Source organism: Varanus komodoensis, unplaced genomic scaffold (assembly GCF_004798865.1).
Source record: "Varanus komodoensis strain SLA01 unplaced genomic scaffold, ASM479886v1 scaffold121, whole genome shotgun sequence".
Lineage (NCBI taxonomy): Eukaryota > Metazoa > Chordata > Lepidosauria > Squamata > Varanidae > Varanus > Varanus komodoensis.
The window spans coordinates 13,770-30,473 of NW_025335353.1; the positions used below are offsets into that span (position 1 = coordinate 13,770).

At 49.0% G+C, this 16,704-nt stretch overlaps 1 protein-coding gene across 1 annotated transcript; it reads right to left on the reverse strand.

Annotated features, from left to right (window-relative positions):
• Window positions 1-1,094: 1,094 nt before the first annotated feature.
• LOC123019389 (zinc finger protein 2 homolog) lies at window positions 1,095-10,317 on the reverse strand. Its single transcript, XM_044422216.1, has 6 exons — window positions 10,194-10,317; window positions 9,344-9,461; window positions 7,417-7,520; window positions 6,616-6,763; window positions 4,114-4,206; window positions 1,095-2,995 (listed from the first exon to the last, which is right to left on the reverse strand). Exons 1-6 carry the CDS (start codon window positions 10,302-10,304, stop codon window positions 1,467-1,469), a joined length of 2,103 nt encoding a protein of 700 aa, XP_044278151.1. The 5' UTR covers window positions 10,305-10,317; the 3' UTR covers window positions 1,095-1,466.
• Window positions 10,318-16,704: the final 6,387 nt, after the last annotated feature.

Below are 16,704 nucleotides of genomic sequence, written 5' to 3' on the forward strand. Positions count from 1 at the left end.
TTCCATTTAGTACAGTGGATAATGGAAAGAGTGGCAGTGCCGTGAAGGACAAGAGGGTTAGGTTTACATGATTTTTTTTTGGCCACCATTTTTCATAGCCTCCATGCAAGGCTGGAGCGAAGACGCGGGATTTTGCTAGTCACTGTCCGATCTTGAATTTTGATCTTGACCGCTTTCCTTCGGAAAGGGCAAGGAAGGCTGGTGTTTGAAGAGCAAATGAATGAAGCTGAGCTGCTCTGGCATGCCAAGTGGCAGGTGGGAGCATGAACAAGTTAAAGAGCGAGTGCTTTGCTTTGTCTTTTTCCATCAAAAAGAAACCCCTTTTCTTTTTGACGGAGGGAACAGCTCCCCCACTTGCTCTGAGGGAAGTTGTCCCTTGGTCCAGTGCCAAAGGAGGCTTAGTGACTGGGTTCAGACAACCCAAGAAAATACACTCAAGGGTTGAGTATTGGTCGACCACGGGCTGTTGGACCCTGGGTGACTGTTGTCTGAACCCAGCTGTGCTAACGAGCCATGGCCTGTAAACCATGAACAACCCATGAAGAGCATCCATGCTTTGTCCTTGAAGAGTGAACGGAGGGTTGCCAGGAATCAAGCTCCATGCACAACAATGCTTTGTTGTAAGCCGCCCCGAGGCTTCGGCAAATGGGGCGGCATAAAAATGTTTTAATTAATAAATAAATAAATAAATAAATAAATAAATAAATAAATAAAGCAGCATGCCTCACGTGATAATCGAGGGGGGGGGGGCGTTAGTTGTGAAGGCCTCCCCAGGAAAGGAGCCTCACGTGGCTGCCAGCAGTGTGGCGGCCATTTGGGCAGCTGCACCTGATGCTGAAGGAGGCAGCTGTTGCGTAACTGTGTGTGTGTGTGTGGGGGGGTGTCTGCCAGCGTTTGAGGACTTCCTCTCGGCTCGGCTTGCTTCAGAAGACAAAAGGAAGTCTCTGAATGCTTGGAGGGATGGATTTCAACATGGCCTCTCCCAACACTCACTTAATCAAGTACCATTGTACCAAGTTGACAGCGTGAGAAGATTCGAAGCAAATACCCTCACTTGGGGCTTCAAGATGCAAAGCCAGTATTTATTATGTGTTATTTTTATTTATTAAATTTAATAATAGACTGCACTACAGAGTTCTGCTAGCTTGCAGAATTCACCTTGAACAGGCAGTTATACTCTGCTCATGGCTTTCTGAACTCACATAGTCACTTGGAGGCAATGTTAATTCACTATAGGCAACCAGATAGATCCCTAAGACTATCCTTAACCTGGTGCCAACCAAAGATCATTGCCCACCCTTACCATGCTGATGGAAGTTTCCGCCGTAATTTAAGGCTTTATATATCTGGTCCCTTGTGTGAATTCTCTGCTGGTTATGCTGCTTTAGTCTACAAATATACTCTACTCTACGTATCCATATGCTTTCTCTTGCATTAGCATCTTTTCCAATGAAGGGATGTGTCCTTCAAACTGAAGATCTTCCCACCTTTATGGGATTCCTCCCTGTGTGTATTCTCTGGTGAGAACGAAGGTGTATACTCTGGTGGAAGCTCAATCCACACTCTGAGCATTTATAGGGCTTCTCACGTGTGTGAATCCTTTGGTGAGAATTGAGGTGTGTGCTCTGATTGAAGCTCTTTCCACACTCTGAGCATTTATAGGGCTTCTCCTCTGTGTGAGTTCTCTGATGTCTTTTAAGGTGTGGGCTCTGATTGAAGCTTTTCCCACACTCTAAGCACTTGTAGGGCTTCTCCCCTGTGTGGATTCTCTGATGCACTTTAAGGATTCTGCTGTCGCTGAAACTCTTTCCACACTCAGAGCATTTATAGGGCTTCTCCTGTGTGTGAGTCCTTTGATGAACATTAAGGCTTTTTTTAACACTGAAACCCTTCCCACACTCAGTGCATTTGTAGGGCTTCTCCCGTGTGTGGATCCTTTGATGTCCTTTAAGGCTTTTACTATCATTGTACTTCTTTCCACACTCAGAGCACTTATAGGGCTTCTCCCCTGTGTGAATTGTTTGATGGGATTTCAGGATCATGCTTTGACTGAAACACTTCCCACACTCAGAACATTTATAGGGCTTTTCCTCCCTATGGGTTTTTTGATGTATCTTAAGGTTTCCACTATTGCTGAAACTTTTTCCACACTCAGAGCATTTACTGGGTTTCTCCCCTCTGTGAATTTTTTGATGTATTTTAAGGTTTCCATTATTGCTGAAACTCTTTCCACACTCTGTACATTTATATAGCTTCTCCCCTGTGTGAATTTTTTGATGCAATTTAAGAACCACACTTTGACTGAAACTCTTTCCACATTCAGAGCATTGATATGGCTTCTCACCTGTGTGAATTCTTTGATGTCTTTTAAGATGTGTGCTATGGTTGAAACTCCTTCCACATTCTGGACATTTGTAGGGCTTCTCACCTGTGTGTATTCTTTGATGTTTACTAAGGTTTGAGCTCTGGCTGAATCTTTTTCCACACACAGAACATTTATAGGGCTTCTCCCCTGTATGGATCCGTTGATGTGCTTTAAGTTCTGGGCTGCGACTGAAGCTCTTTCCACACTCTGGGCATTTGTAGGGTTTCTCCCCTGTGTGGATTCTTTGATGTCTTTTAAGGTTTCTGCTATCGCTGAAATTCTTTCCACAAACTGAGCATTTATAATGGTTCTTGGGAATGTCAAATTTCGGATGCCAACTAAAGTCTGAGTTGTGATTGAGCAGCTTTTCACACTCCAAGAACTTATATGTTTTTTCCTTTGTGTGAATTCTTTGATGTTTAGTAAAATACATCTCCTGACTGAAGCTCTTTCCACATTCAGAACATATCAGCAGTTTCTCCCCATTGTTTTCTTCATAACATTCCTCCAGTACTGGAATTTCATGAAAGTCAGTCCCTTCAAACACAATAGATTTGTTTCCCCACTTCTGTTTTTCTTCAGCTTTTATCCTCTGCTCTTCATCCACTTCATTACTCTCCTGTTCGTCATCTGAAGGAATCAAAAGATACTATAAGAACATATGAAGAGTAGGGCTGGATTAGGCCAAAGGTCCATCTGGTCAAGCATTCTGTTTACACAGTGGTCAACCCGATGCCCACATATTCCCACAAGCAGGACATGACTGCAAAAGCACCTTCCCAACCATGGTCCCCAGCGACTGGTGTACAAAGGTATACTGCCTCTGATACTGGAAAATCTTATTACCTTCAAATCAGTGAACAACCTCAGTGAATTACTTTTTGAGAACTGGACTCCTGAATGAAGACCCTAAGACAGTGATGGCGAGCCTTTTAGAGACCAAGTGCCCAAACTGCAACTCAGAACCCCAAGTGCCAACACTGCAATCAAACCTAATTTTGCTGAGCACCAGTACAAGGGAGCAACGTTCCACTGACCACCAGCTTTTGGCTGGCCCTGAAAAAGGCATCTGAGTGCATTTTCAACCTTTCCTACCTTCTGCTAAAATCAGTCCAAGCAAATCCCTGGCAGCTCACCCACCAGCCATGCGAAAGCTCGGTGAGTCGTGGCTAATGAGCGAGGTCATTGCCTGGTGCCCCTAATCTTTCCGAATATGCACACGGCTGCTGGGGCGATTGCCAGAGAGGGCTCTGCATGCCCCTTTGGGCACGTGTGCCATAGGTTCGCCATCACTGCCCTAGGAATACCCCTGAAAACCACTCCTAGACAAAGTAGGCACCGCTGTGAACAATCTAGGATTGCTTGGACTTCGAGGGTGAGTATTCAAATCCCCATTTTATTCCAGCAGGTCGTACTGAGGAAGAAGAGACCGGGAGGCAGGGTCATTCCACAAGACCTGCAGAAAGGCTTGACTTTTAATGGTACTTATTCCGCTTCCCTTCCCATCCCCCTTTTTCTCGTGTGATATGTCTTTTTCATTTGCAAGCCTGTGATCAGGAACGGTCTTGTTTAGCTGACGGGAGTACTTTAAATATGTAATAAAACAAATGCATCTATTTAGACACAAACTACTCCTTCCCCAGAACCCCCCTGTCTATTCTGCGGCCATTTCCTGACAGATCTTTCAGGTGAGTGAGATCTCACCAGAACGCCTTGCCTGATAAGCCTGACCACCCCTCAGCACTAACCTGTTGATCTATCGCCTTCCTCAGAACCTGCTACAAATGGATTTTCTTCTTCTTCCTGCCAGGAGATGAGGTCGGATCTGGGAACCGAGAGCCCTTTCAAAGACAGAACGAAAAAGGAATTACTCCTGGCACTTCTTACGGGACAAACATTAAGGGATCTGAAACCACCCCTACTTCCTGACAGTCCATTAGAGGTCCAAGAAAGACAGGAAGATCTTGGCACTCCTGTATGTAGGAATTCAACTGGGGGGGGAATGGTTCCATGAATTTACTCTTGGAACACAAATTTTCAGAAGGTGTTTGCTGCTTGGCCACCGTGCTCTGAAACCACACTAAAAATAGAGACAATGTACTTCTTGGACACATCTTGTGAAAAGAGAGCCCCAGGGGGAGAGACGCAGCTTCTCAGAAAATCCTTGGAAGCCGAACTGGGAGTCTTCCTCCAAGGCTGAAGTGGCTCACGGAAGACCGCCGAGGAAACTTTGCTGAGGCTCCATGAACCTGCCAGCTCAGAAGACAAGGATGTGTTTCACTGCAACTGTTAGGATTTTATATTTCCATGCTGAGAGAGACGACCACATTTCTCTTGATAAACTGGAACACTGACCAGCCACGATTGTCCCTGGCAACACTCCCACAACGTACTGGTAGAAAGAATGGCAGCAGTGGGGGTCAAATCAAAGCAGAGCTTTCCCTAGAAGCAAAACTGACAAAACGGAGGCTGTCTTACTTCATTCAGGCACATCACAAGAAGGCAAGACTCCCTGGAGAAGGCCACGTGCCAGGGAACAGGCAAGCCAAAAGCAGGAGGAGAAAAGGAGGACCAAATATGAGAGGGATTGACTGTGTAAAGGAGGCCACAGGCTCAAATTCGGAAGCGCTGAGCATGGCTCTCACGAACAGGGCAGCTTGGAGGGCCTTCATTAATGCGATTGCAGAGGCTTGATGGCCCTTAATGACCACAAGCATGCTTGAAATTTGAAAATGACTAAAATAAGAAGAAAAAGGAAGATTGAACTTCAGCAAAAGAAATGCAACCAACAAGGAAATGGAGCTGTTTTGTGGCAAAGTTTTTAAGCAAGTCTTGGGCGCATCCACACTTGGATATTAATATTAATTAATATATTAATTAGAGTTATATCCCACTCTTTTCTTGCAAGGAATCCAAGGCAGCTTAAGTGACCCTTCCCTCCACTTTAGTCTTACAAGAACGCTTTAAGGCTGTCGCTCCAATATGTACCTACCTGACCCCTAAGACTGGATACGAAGGCCCTTCTGAGGGAGCCACCCTCCAAGGAGGTTAGGAGAATGGCAAACAGAGGAGGGGCCTTCTCGGCGGCTGTGCCCCATTTATGGAACAAGAGCAGCTTGCCTGGCACCTTACTTACAGTCTTTTCAGTGCCAGGCAAAACAATTTTATTCTCCAGATATTTTAATAATTGATTTTAATAATAATGTGTTAATTTTAAACTTGGAAATAAAGGTTGCTATGCTTTAGATTTTAACTTGCGCTGCTTTTAACTCTCTGGTTAAACGCTCAGCCATATACTGTATATTGGATTATACATTATTTTGTATACTAAAAACATATGATCTGGCCTGGGCAACTTCTTCTTCCTTCTCTTTCTCCTCCTATATTTTTATTTTATACTGATAATTTTAATTTTGTATTTGTAAATCAATGTATTTTTTGTATTGTTATATTTAATGGTAATTTATTATGTACTATTGTATTTCAATGTATTTTATCATGTTGTAAGCCGCCCCGAGGTTTCGGCAAGGGGCGGCATAGAAATGTTATAATAATAATAATAATAATAATAATACTATTGTTGTGGTTTGTGGTTGTTGGTGATGGTGGTTTGGGGTTGCTGGTGATGGTGGTGGTTGGTTTTGGTTGCTTTGTTAGGTTGTGTATATTGTTTTTGTCATTGTTTGTTTTTAAGAGTTCTGCAAATCTGCTTAAAGAGTCTTGCTGGGCTATTGGTTAAGCGGATTATAACTGGCCCGAGACGGTCACCACAGCCTTTCAACTGGCCCCCTATTCAAATCGTTTGAGGACCCCTGATATACACAGATCAGACACACACATGTACATACCCAAACAAGGTCTTGTGAAGTCATTAAAAACCCATCCTCATCAAATTACATTTATACCTTGCCTTTCTTCCTCTTGCAAGAAACTCAAGACAGCTTACAATGTTCCTTTCCTTTCCATTTCATCCCACAACAACCACCCTGTGAGGTAGGTTGGGCTGAGAGTGAGTGCCTGGGCCAACGTCACCCAGTGGGCTCCATGGCCAAATGGGAGATGAGAACCCAGCCCCCCTGAGTCCAGTGCCCTTTCCCCGACCCCACACTGGAATTAGAACCCAGCCCTCAGGCTGTGCTGCCCCCTGGGGTCCCTCTTGGGGCTTTGCTGTGTTCCTGCTGCTGGAAGCTGGAGGCTGACCCGGCGGTGTAGGGCTGATCTTGCTTCAGAAGGCAAAGGGGGAGCCTTACCCAATGTGGCCACGTCCCCGTGGCTCCACAGTTCTCTGCGGTTCCCTTCGGCCGAGCCCTCTGGCTGGGACCTAGCAGGGCCTCGTCTTCCGCCTGCTCTGTGAAATGCCGTGAAATGCACGGCCATCTCCTCGAAGGTCACCAGGCTCTGCAAGAAGCAGCGAACACGATGCGTTAGGGGCAGGGTCCCCGCAACAAAGCACCCACAGTGCCCCTGCCTTGCTCTGGTCCCCTAACTGCGGAACCTGTGGGCTGACCCATCTGCCCACTCTCTGGCCCCGCAAATGGTTCAGCCCGCAGGTTCTGCAGGTTTGGATTGCCCCGTAATTTGCCCTAATGCCGAGTCTTACTCAGCCACAAGCTGTCCTGAGATATTTATGTAAAGGACAGCACACAAAAGCTTTTAATAAATAATAATAATGGGTTTACGCTTTGGAATTCAGACCTGCCATTGCCACGTACCTAGCTCCTTCCCTTAGCTTCATTGGTTTGCCTTCTGGGAAATGGGCGCTTTATGCCTAGTGAGAGCCATCGTGGCAGCCATTTTGTGAGAGTGCCCACAGTGTCCAAAGCGCTAAGTACATCTACTGGTGCAAAAGGGCTGGGCTACAGAAAGTGAGCATGGAAGGCATGAAGGTGAGGCGCCCGAGTGTTTTTCCTGCAGGGAGCAGAGCCTTGTGGGCAGTGCTCAAAGCCTTCCTCATGGGCAGCGGCCGAAGAAGGAAACAGAGACACCCCCTTTCGGGCCCGGGGAGACGAGCAGGTAAAGAGGCACTCGGAGCAACCCTGGGCTCCCCGTACCTGTTCTGGCTGCACGGAAGCTGCTTCCATTCCACCACAGAGGGACGGTGGCCTAGAAGGCCCTCCAAGCACCATTTCACTATCTCCAAACGCTGTCCCATTTCCTAGGAAAAAGACAAAGGAAAGGTGGTTGATACCTCCCCACCCTTTTGCATTTGATTCCTTTAACAGCAGTTTTGAACTGCTCCTACTAAATAAATTCCTAAGTGATGTTCAAAGCAAGGCGATCTAAGGTTATATTCAAATCAATATATCAGCAAAGGTAGGCAGCCAGCCAGGTGTCTGCCACATTTTGCATTCCAACTTCCTGAATCCTTGACCTTGGCCATGCTTGCTGGGGCCCATGGGCATTGTGTTCCAAGCCATCTGGAAGGTTCCCAGTTGCCCACGCAGCACTGATGTTCTGAAAATGCCTGCTGGGTGATACAGTGGTGCCTCGGCTCACGAATGCCTCAGTTCCTGACCGAATTGGGCCGCGAACAAAAATGTCATAAAAATTTTGACTCGGGTTGCCAAGTCCGCATTGGGTGGTGACCGCGATCGCGGCCATCTCCCCCCCGCCCACCCCAAGTGGGGAGATGGCCATGCTCGTGCTGGGGGCGGGAGGGTGGGGAGATGGCCGAGATCGCGCCTGTCCTTTCTGCAGGAGAGCACCCACGTTCGCACCCATCTCTCCCCTGCCCGCCCCCCGCAGCATGCCAGGATGACGGGCACGTGCAGGGATGACAGGCGATCGTGGTCATGCTGGCGGGACAGGGCGATGGCCACGCTTGTGCTCGGGGGGGGGGGGGGGGGAGATGGCCACAATCTTTGTTGTTCTTTGTCACTTTGCTTCACAGTTTTCTGATTTAAAAAAAAATAGTTACAGAACGGATGAACCTTATCTACATTGAACCTTAGGGGGAAATTGAACTTGGCTCACGACCGATTTGGGTCACGAGCAGAGTCCCGGAAGGGATTAAGTTTGTGAGCCAAGGTACCCCTGTATTTATTAACATCGGCCCTGCAAACCCAGAGTGATGGCACCTGCTCTGCGGGAAGCCTGGCTTCTGCATGGCGTGGGCTGCGCTGGGGACTGGCCTGCGAGCGGCAGTTGGTGCTGAATGCCCGGCAGGGCTGGTAAGGGGAGCTGCGTCCCCCTGCGGCCACACCTGGGCCAGGAGAGCTATGCCGGTGCCCCTGTGCTCCTGGGCCAGACTTTGGGACCGGATGACGGGGCCCTAAGCAAGGCAGGAGCAGAACGTTTCAGCGCCCGCCTGGGACCTGCCAGCCTTGCTCAGCAGCTGCTCCGGTCAGGAGTTAAGGGCCTGCGGGGCTGCCAGTCTCAGAGGACTCGGCCCCGAGGGCTGGCCGTGCTTTCAGCCCAGTCTCAAGGGTTGCCCATTTTTGTTCCTCTTCCACACAGCTCTTGGGCAGCATGCGAAGTACTGGTCTAGAGGTACGTCAAGCCTTCACTGACCTGGAAACCTCCAGTTATTTTGGACGCTGCTTTCCATCAGCCCCAACCAACGTGCTGAGCACTGCAGTTCAAATCACTGGAGGGAGGTGGCACCAGGCTGGGGAACTGATGGTCACCAATTCGGATGGCTTTAAAAGTGGCATGCACAAAATCATGGAGAAGAGGAAGACTATCAGAGGTTACTAGTCCTCATGACTGTGTGGCACCTCTGGTTTCAGAATAGCATGAGCATGTGTTGCTGGGGAACATGGGCTCCTTCAGAGCAGCTGCTTGGCCACTCTGCAAGCACAATGCCGGATTCTTGGCATGACTGAACATTTAGGAAGGCTGCCACAATCTATTGAAACAAACCTCTTTCTTTTAAAAGCAAACTTGTTAAGAGAACCTCCAGAGTTTCCTCCACTCGGCACGAGCCTCACAGCAGGTCTACTCGAGAGAGGGGGTCAGGGGGTCTCAAGGTGTCCTTACCCACGGTGATGACACCCCCATCGCCGCCCTGTAGGCTGTCCCTCAGCAGCAGCCTCCGTGTGGGGTCCGGGGAAGTTTCTTCAGCCTCAGAGAAATCGGCGACCACTCCCACCGGCTCCTGCACGTGCGACAGAAACAGAGAGCCAAGGGGGGAAGGAGGACTGAGGATTAGCACAGGAAAGCGTGGGGCAGGCAAGGGGGGGCGATGCATCCATTTCTCTGCATTACCTTCTAAGACTATTCTACCTTCCCTGACGTTTCTTGGGCAGAGATGCTCAGAAACCCATGTGGACTGCAGCCGGTCCTCCAGAAAACGGCTCAAACGGGGCACCTCAAACTCCCTCCCTGTGTAAACACTGGAAGCTCAGGAGCTTCCAGTGTTTACACAGCGGCTTGGGTGCCTTCGAATGCGAACCCTGTTCTGCCGGCTGGGGAAAGAGCTCCTCATCAAGGGAGCGCCAGGAACCCCTTCAAGAGCCTTGTGACCCCACAAGGAAGTCGTGAGTGGGTGGGGGGGGGAGCGGCACTCCAGACCTTAAGGGAGTCAGAAGTTCATCCCCTTTTCCTTGCCCCACTGCCTTTCCCCCAAACAGTAACCCCTGGGTGATTCCCTGGCTTTCAGCATTTTAAAATGCCTTCGCTGAGATGTATTTGCCGGCAGTGACACTTCTACAACATGCCGGCAGTGCTGAAGTTTTGGCCCTTCCCTAACTGGAATTTTTCGGTGGGCTGGGACATCCCTATCCTGGGTGACACCTGGAAAATAAGGCAAGACTGCTGGGTATTTTCAGGTCGCTCCATATACGCTCAGCCCTCTGGAGCCACCTGGGTAAAAATCCGTCTCTCTCACCTGCCCCTCTGCCTGCTTCTTGGCCTGCGCCTGATTCAGGAGGAATCCCTCTGCCAGGGCCACCGCCTGGGAGCTGGTCTCCGGCACGCATCCTCTGACCCACTGCTCCATCTTCGGAGGCAGGACGGTCAGGAACTGCTCCAGGATCACCAGGTCGAGGATCTGAGCTTTGGTGTGCCTTTCTGGCTTCAGCCACTGATGGCAAAGGTCGTGGAGCCGGCTGCAAACTGCTCGGGGCCCCTCAGCCTCCTGGTAGACATACTCCCGGAAGCGCTGGCGCTGGACGTCCGTGCTAGGCTTGTCCTCATCCAGGACCTTCTGCACTGACTTTTCCCAGCTCTCCCTGCTCTTCTCAGCAAGCAGGCCTGCCACATCTTGCTCTTCCGCCTTGGCTGTCTGGGGAACCTCAGCATCCAGCAGAACCCGCAGGATCTCCTTGCTCTGCTGCCAGCTTCTTTCTGGAGGCGAGGACTTGCCAGATTTGGGGTGAAGGGGAGACCACATCTTGCAAAGGTCTTGAGTCCTCTTCTCTGGACCAATTATGTGACCTCAGCAGGAAGATGGCAGTGTACAAAGTACCCGATGATTCCGGGTTACAGCTGCAGCTCGTCCCTGCAGGGAAGGCAAGCGAACAGAAGGATTTAGTGGGACACTGAAGAAAATACAACTACTAGTGCAATAGCACATTTGTATGGAACAACCATGCTAAAAATATTGCATACATTCTGAAAAAGAATATTGCAGAGCCAGAAAAAGTGCAGAAGAGAGAACGTGAATGATCAAGGGGCTGGGGCAAGTCCCCTGCGAGGGAAGATTGTAAAGCTGCGGTTGTTGAGATTAGAAAATGGCGAGTTTGAGGATACATGGCAGGATTATGGTGCGGAGAAAGTGGAGAGGACACTTCCCCCTTGCTCTTTCATAATACGAGAACCGAAACGAGGCATCCCATGAAGCTGATTGGTGGGAGATTCAGGACAGATGAGAGAAAGAAGGGCTTCGTCCCGTAGCACAATTAAACTATGGGATTCACTTCCATGCGATATAGTGAGGGCTATGAACTGGGATGGTTTTTGAAAGAGACTGGACAAATTTCTGGAGAAGAGTGTAGTTCAGATGGCAGAGGCAAGATGCCTACCTCCGCCAGTTGCTGGGGAACATGGGTGGGAGGGTGCCGCTGACGGGTCTCTCTGGCTGGTCGGGATGTGGACAAAATGCCAGGAGAGATGGGCCCTTGGATGGCTCCCCTTATGGTCCTCTGTGGGGGCACAGGCCCACACTTCCTCCTTGCTTACGATCAGGCGAGAGGATATGGCATGCCTTCCCCAACCGGATGCTCTCCAGACGTGCTGGAATGCAGCACAGCTGGAGGGGAATTCTGGGGCTGCCGTCCAACGCATACGGAGGAAGGCCGAGAACGGCCCAGCTTGCCCTTTTGCAAAAAGTCATTCCTAATGAACAACTTGAGAGAAGTACACCTGGCAGGGTTTCCCGCCTGTTCCGGAACCTGACGCCAATCCGCCGTTCGAAGGGCAAGAACCAAGAATTGCTCCCTGCTTCCTCATCCTCTGCCCGTAGATTTTATTTTATTATTTATTTATTAAGACATTTTTATGCCGCCCCATTCGCCGAAGCCTCGGGGCGGCTTACAACACTCTTTCTCCTTCATGCGCTCCCAGCCCCTAGCCTCTCTGCTTCTCTGTTCCAACCACTTTCCTCACCCCCCCCTCCCATCCCCATCCTTTTCCCTCCTTTCCCTTCCTGGCTCCCACCTTTATCTTTCCCCCCCCCCCCCACCCCAGACATCCCTTGCCCGTCCTCCAGCCTTGCTAGTTCTCCTCTACCCTGTTTTTGCCTCTGGTTCTCTGCCCGCTAGCCTCACGCTCTCTCTCTCTCTCCTCTACCCATCTGCTGGCTGCTCCCCCCTCCCCCCCAGCCCCTCGCCTCTTCCCACGAGCCATCCCACCTGGCTGCCATTGTCTGACCAGCCACCGTCTCCGTGGGAGCTACCTTGCGCGGATGCCCACTGCAGAACCTCAAATTCCCAGTGCTCATTTGCCCACAAGGGTTGGGGATCCACGACCCCCAGAAAACCTTCTACCCAGGGCTTGCTCTCCTCGTGCCCTCCTGGCCACCACTACAGGGTCCACTCTGGCAATCTATCTGTCAGATCATGTCTCTATTTGTATTACAAATGTGAACTGGTTTGAAACGATTTCAGTGCCACTGTAGTCACAATCCAATTTGATTTATTATTCATTCATTCATTTAAATATCCTCCCCCTTTTCCTTTCAGTGAATGCAAGGCAGTTTGCAAAATCCTCCTTCTCATCATCTTATCCTCAAAACTGGGAGGATAAGATGATGAGATAAGATGATGATAAGAGGATAAGATGATGATAAGATGATTTTATCTGGCCAGGGCGACTTCTTTTATATTGTTAGTTATTTTATATTGTTAATTTTATATTGTTATTTTTGTATTTTATTGTATTTTATTTTATGCTGTGAGCCACCCCGAGGCTTCGGCAAGGGGCGGCATAGAAATGTTTTAATTAATAAATAAATAAAACAACAACCCTGCAAGGTAGGTTGGGATGAGTGTGAGCGCCTTGGCTGAGTGGGGAACAGAACGCAGATCTCTGGAGTCCCAGTCCTGCACTCGTAACCACTACACCAAACTTTTATGTCCCAACTGATTTGATTGTATTAACCTGGTGTAAACAGCAAGAAACTTGTCGAAATCAGTGTGCATCAACTGCCTTTGAACTGCTTCATTAAGTCTCATGCGGACTTTAGGTTGCCAAGTCTGTTCCGCTTCCTTCAACCCAGCCCTCCGGAGGTGCTGGGACTGTCTGTTTTTTGTCTCTTTAGACTGCCTCTCTGAAACCAACCAAAGTGGCTCACACACATTTCAAAACATACAACCCACAATGAAATTAAAAGCATAACAAGCATTAAGAAGGCCAAGTTCTCCTGAATGCAGAGAGAGTCAGGGCTTGGCCAGAGGGAGACTGTCCCATTTTAGGGGCAACAGAGAAGTAGCCCTTTTCCTGAACTAGTTCTCACAGGTGCTCCTCTTGCTGCTCTTAATCATGAAACTGGTTCAGCCTGAGATTGGTGGTTCCTTTCAGGGCCGGGTCCAAAGCACTAAGGGTACAATTCTGTGCAAGTGTAGACAGAAAAAGGTCTGTAATTTCTAGCATAGCTGGCTGGAGCACACCTGGAGTTGTAAGGCTTCTTCTGTGCCTTTTGACCGTAAAGATGAAAAACAACTCTCGAAGTCAGTCTGGAAAACTATTTTCTCTGCTCTCAGGTGCTCAGTAGCATAGAGCCAATATGGGATAGCGATTAGAGTGTTGAACAGGGACTCAAGCAATCTGGATTCTAATCCCTGCTCAGTCATGGAGCTCACTGGGTGACTTTGGGCCAAGTCACAGACTCTCAGCCCAACCTACCTCACAGGGTTGTTGTTGTGGGATAAAATGGAAAGGAAAGGAACATTGTAAGCTGTCTTTTGTTCCTTGCCAGAGGAAGAAAGGCAAGGTATAAATGTAATTGGATGAGGATGAGCTTTTAATGAAGTCACAAGACCTTGTTTGGATATGCACATGTGTGTGTCTCAAACTTTTGGAATAGGGGGCCAGTTGAAAGCCTGTGGCGACCGTCAGGGGCCAGTGAGGTGGGGTTGCCTGGGGGCGCGGGCCGGTGAGGTGCCGTCGGGCATGCGCGAGGCGGCATCGGGCACGTGTGGCGGTGGCTCGCTCGCTCGCTCGGAGATCTCCCAGCGAGTCCAAACCCATCTCCGAGCAAGCGAGCCACCACCTCCCTGCCCATGCTGCAAGGCAGCGGTGAGCGCGCGCATATGGGAGGCAGGTGGCGACTTGCCCGCTCGGAGACCGTCTCCAAGCGAGCGAGCCACCACCTCCCCGCCCGCACAGCAAGCATGCGCGCAGGTGGCCAACAGCGGCATGGGCCGGATGGCTGGCCATGGGCGGGGGCCATTTCCATCCCATGGGCCGTAGTTTGAGGACCCATGATGTATAGGTTTGTAGCTAAACTGTTTTTATATTACGCAAATTAATTTTGGTCTTTGTGAACTGCCCAGAGAGGTTCGGCTATCGGTAATATAGAAATGTAGTAAATGAAGCATAATTTACAATTAGATTTATATCCTTCCTTTTTTCATACAAAGAAGTCAAAGCGGCTTACAACCTCCTCCTCCTGCTTTCTCTCTATCTTATCCGCACAACAACAACACTGTGAGGTAGGCTGGACTGAGAGTCTGTGCCTGCCTCAAAGTCTGCCAGTTGGCTCCATGGCTGAGCGGGGACTCGAACCCGGATCGCCCGAGTCCCAATCCTGCCCTCTTAACCACTACTCTGCATTGGCTCTCAGCAGATTAATCCATCTTGGGCTGGTATGATCACAACAGAGTGCAGCAGTTAGCAGCCCGTTTGCCACATTTTGCAAGATTTGAAGCTTCTGGACAACTCTACAAGGGTAGCCCTTCCAGCAGTGTAACCACAATTTAATCAAGGCATGGATTTTACACACACACACACACACACACACACACACACAGACACACACACAGACACACACACTATTTCTATGCCGTCCTGTCGTGAAAGCCTCAGGACGGATCACATAGATAAAATACAATAAAATATAACATAGATAAAATGATGGATGAAGGTTGCCAAAACGGACTCATTCAGGAAAGGTTGCAGTAGTGAAATCAAATGTCATTTCAATAGACTTGCTCCACAGCAGTGTTGTCACCTGAAAGTGTAGGATCGAGGAGCACATCCAAGCTATAAACCAGAACCTACAGGGGGAACTCTACCCCATTCCTAAATGGGTCAAATCTTAGTTCCAAATCAGTCAACGGTACCCTTGTTTTGTCTGAGATTCAGCCTCAGTTTAAGTTTGAATTTAAGCCTCATTCAGCCCAGCACTGAGCTTTGGTGACCGTTTCCTTGGTGTCAAGTCACAAAGTACAGTAGGAATTAATGGCATCAGCATATTAACAGAATAATAACTGGTGCCTGGCCGAGGTAATGGGCTGGATGAGGGCCAATAAACTGAGACTCAATCCAGATAAGACAGAGGTCCTGTTAGTGGGTGCTTCAGGTTTTCAGATAAGTGATTTTGGTCCTGTCCTGGACGGGGTAGCGCTCCCTCTAAAGAACAGCTTGGGAGTGCTCCTTGCCCCAGATCTACCCCTGGAAATCCAGGTGACGGCGTGGCGAGGAGCACCTTCCTCCAGCTTTGGCTGGTTCGACAGCTGCATCCTTACCTGGACGAGCACTGCCTAGCAATGGTGATTCATGCCCTGGTAACTTCCCAGTGGGATTATTGTAATGCGCTCTACGTGAGATGCCCTTGAAAACGGTCCAGATACTTCAATTGGTACAAAATAGAGCTGCCAGGCTGCTGACAGGGCCTGGTCATTATTCTCATATAAAGCCGGTCCTCTATCAGCTACACTGGCTCCCAGTTGAAGTCGGGCCCAATTCAAGGTGCAGGTATTAACCTATAAAGCCCTAAATGGTTTAGGTCCAGCATACCTGAAGGATCGCCTCCTCCCCTATATGCCCTCACGCCCCTTAAGATCGGCGGGGAAGTCCTTGCTCCGGGAACCCTCCTTGAAGGAAGTACGGAGGGTGTCTACTCAGAGGAGAACCTTCTCCGCAGTGGCACCCAGACTATGGAATGTGCTCCCCGGAGAGGTCTGCCTGGCACCGACGTTATACCACTTCCGGCACCAGGTAAAGACCTTTTCATTCAACCATCATTTTAATAATCAAGGGTTTTAGATGTTTTAAGATTTTTTTTCTTTTTCCTTTCTCCATTTTCTATTTTTCCCTCCCTTTCTTTTTTAAGTTATGATGTGTTGTTTTATATTGCTTTAATAATTGAGGTTTTACTATGCTACCACTGTAATTTTATATTGTGTAAGCCATCCTGAATGCTTGGCGGAAGGACGGGATATAAATGCTGGCAATAAATAAATAAATAATTTTTCTCCCAACTTTTTTTCCCTTTCTGCAAGGTATCCAAGGATGAATACTTCATCTGTGTGCTCTTTTTAAAAATATCCTAACAGCACCCCTGTGAGGTTGCTTAGGAGAAAGTCAGTGATGGGCCCAAAGTTGCCCAGTGACCTTCATGGCCAGAATGGGGATGTCAACCTAGATCTCCTGCATCCCAGTCCTATAGAAAAATCATCAAAACACAACTGGCCAAGTATTGGGGGCATTTCACTCCAAGGCTCCAGACAACCTCCCAGCAGTTTCATGCAGGGGATGAATAGCAGAATGAAATGGAAGCACAGAAACAGAGCAAGTCAGAAGGGGTCTCCCAGGCCATCTAGTCTGACCCCCGGCTCCACCCAGCTCCACTCATGGCATGCCTATCATGTGCATGTCCAGCCTATCCTTGTACACCCTCACCGATGGAGCTTCAACCACTCCAGAAGGGACCCTACAGGCCAGTGGCAACAGAGCCA